At 53.3% G+C, this 2415-nt stretch overlaps 1 protein-coding gene across 1 annotated transcript; it reads right to left on the bottom strand.

Annotated features, from left to right (window-relative positions):
* Positions 1-210: 210 nt before the first annotated feature.
* On the bottom strand, positions 211-2010 carry LOC108609319 (solute carrier family 25 protein Shawn). The gene has a single exon (XM_018001087.2). It carries the CDS (start codon positions 1609-1611, stop codon positions 343-345), a length of 1269 nt encoding a protein of 422 aa, XP_017856576.1. The 5' UTR covers positions 1612-2010; the 3' UTR covers positions 211-342.
* Between the last annotated feature and the right edge of the window lie 405 nt (positions 2011-2415).

The raw sequence follows: 2415 nt of genomic DNA on the forward strand, positions 1-2415 counted from the left end.
AGTGTTGCCAGCGCATATTTAATTCATTTCCCATCAATTTCATTTCCCTTACATCCTTTCAAGTGTCGACTTGTGTAAATGTTAAATTAAATCAACAGAACTCAAACAGAAGTCAACGCAAGTTTTCGCATGGCCTTAAGCGCATGCCGTAGGCATACATGCACACATGGCACACATGCACACATGGCATATATGCATGTCACAAATTGATTTTCTCTTGGCTAATTGAACCGGGTTTTAATAATTTAACATAAAATATATGTATGTACATGGAAAGTTGTTGCTTTTCGTTAAAAAAAAAAAAGTTGGAGAAGATAATGGGAATCGTACTATTGACATTCACTACTCGATGTCATCCTCCTTGACCAGCTTGGCGTTGGGATTGTGCTTCAGCAGCTGTTTGTTGTGCTGGTGCACATTGTAGTGGAAGAAGTACTGCTTGCTGTACTCAAAGGTGGAGATCATGATGGCGCAGGCGGGCGCCACCTTGCACAGCCTGGGCACGTAACCGGCAAACAGACCGCGCAGCCCAAATAGGCGATAGATGCCGGCCAGGCGGCTGTAGGTGGACTGCTTGCTGAGCTCCTTGGAGGGCGAGTCCGTGAAGATCACTCGCTCGCCGAACTCGATCTGCTCATGGGTCTTGATCACGTCAAAGGGACAGGTGACCAGGGCGGCCACCGAGCCGGCCAGCACGCCGGCCACAAAGCTGAAGCCAAACGAGGGCTCCTCGTCGCACTCGCTGAAGCAGATCTTGAGGTACTCGTAGGCCGGCCAGTAGATGCCCGAGAACGGCACGTCCCGCAGGATGGTGGGTGGCAGGCCGCGCCACAGGCCGGCCACGCCCTGGATGGCAATAATGTTGCGCACGAACTGCAGCACCTGGGCGTAGCTGAGCCGCTGCGACTGCATCTTCGTGCGCACCAGCTCGATGGGACTCACAAAGGTGACCGCGCAGATGCGAGCCGTCACACCCGACAGCATGGGCACCACCAGCGGCAGCTTATGCTCCGGGGGCGTGCCTTTTAGCTGAGGCGGCGCAAAGTGCCGCTGGTAGATGTCGATGTACTTGGCCTTGAACTGCTCATACGCCACGAAGTAGACCACGGTGGAGGGCAGCGCCGAGACCAGCGTGGGCCCCAGCCCAGACCAGAGGGCGGCCAGGCCTTCCCGGCGGCTGATCTTGAACAGCGCATCCAGAGTGCCCCGGAAATGCGGCTTCAGCGTGCTGCCACCCGGAGCGCTGGACGTCGTGCCGCAGCTGAAGAGATGATCCATCAGCCCGTTGCAGTAGAGGAAGCACTTGCTCGGCCGCGACTGCTGCGATTGCTGTGACTGCATGCGGGTCTTGATCACGTCCAGGGGCGTCATGAAGCAGGCGGTGATCATCGCACCTGTGCAGGCCGATGCCACCTGCTGCAGCGGCCGTATTTGGAAGCGCGGGTCCTTCAGCAACTTCTTCGACCGAGGCTTCTCCCGCTCACCGCCGCCAATGTCGCCAACCGCCTTCGGCTTGCTGCTGCCGCTGCTGCTTGAGCTGGGCTCACTCTGAGCGCTTGTGTCGGGCTGGAGCAGTTTGTTAATAACATCGGCGTCCTCTTGCTTCGGCATTGCGACGGCTTCGCCCTCGACGTCGGCGTCGGCGTCGGCGTTACCTTTCTGCTGCTGTTTTGGCTGTTGCTGTTGTTGTTTGACAGTGGAGCCGGATGTCGATTTGTGTTACAACTTTTTGTGTACAAATTCGAAACGAAGCAAAGCTAACAGCGTGATAGCGTTGCCAGACGTGTGCGTCGCGGCGAGCTAAAGTTACCCCACGCTAGGTGGCAACGCCATGCAGCGTATATCGCAACGAGACGGCAGCACAGCATCTATGTACGTCTACGGCGACTATTGCCAGCAAATGCATAACATACTGAAGCTATCCATCAATTAAATTTCAACCAATATCTGAAAAATTTTATACAAAATATATGGCTTGTAGATAAAATGTTGAAATGTCAGACGTCAGCTGAGTTGTTTCGTTATTTGAAATTGTTCACTTGTTGCATTCCGCCTTAATCGCCTCAATTGCCCCTCGTCTTCATCAGCTGAAACAATGTGACAAAATCCATTTTTGCCAATTACCCAGCTGCAGTTCGCTATTCCAATTTGGCTGAGCTTAGGCTACGCACAGAGGCTGCCAAAAGCATAAAGCGGCAGCCGCAGCGACGTCTCTATGAGCGAGCTCCAGCGCTCGACACGTTCGATGGCAACCTGAACCCACCTCAAAGTTATCTGACAAAGAATTTGCAGCAACGGCAAGAACAACAACTACAATAACAACAACAGCAACTGTGCATGTATGTATATAGAGCAAAGGCTGAATATTTGTGCTTCTGTTGGCTTGTGTGCTTCGAGCGATGGGTAGGGGTGTGG

The sequence above is a fragment of the Drosophila arizonae genome, chromosome 2 (assembly GCF_054131065.1).
Source record: "Drosophila arizonae isolate 15081-1271.41 chromosome 2, UAZ_ARI_1.0, whole genome shotgun sequence".
Lineage (NCBI taxonomy): Eukaryota > Metazoa > Arthropoda > Insecta > Diptera > Drosophilidae > Drosophila > Drosophila arizonae.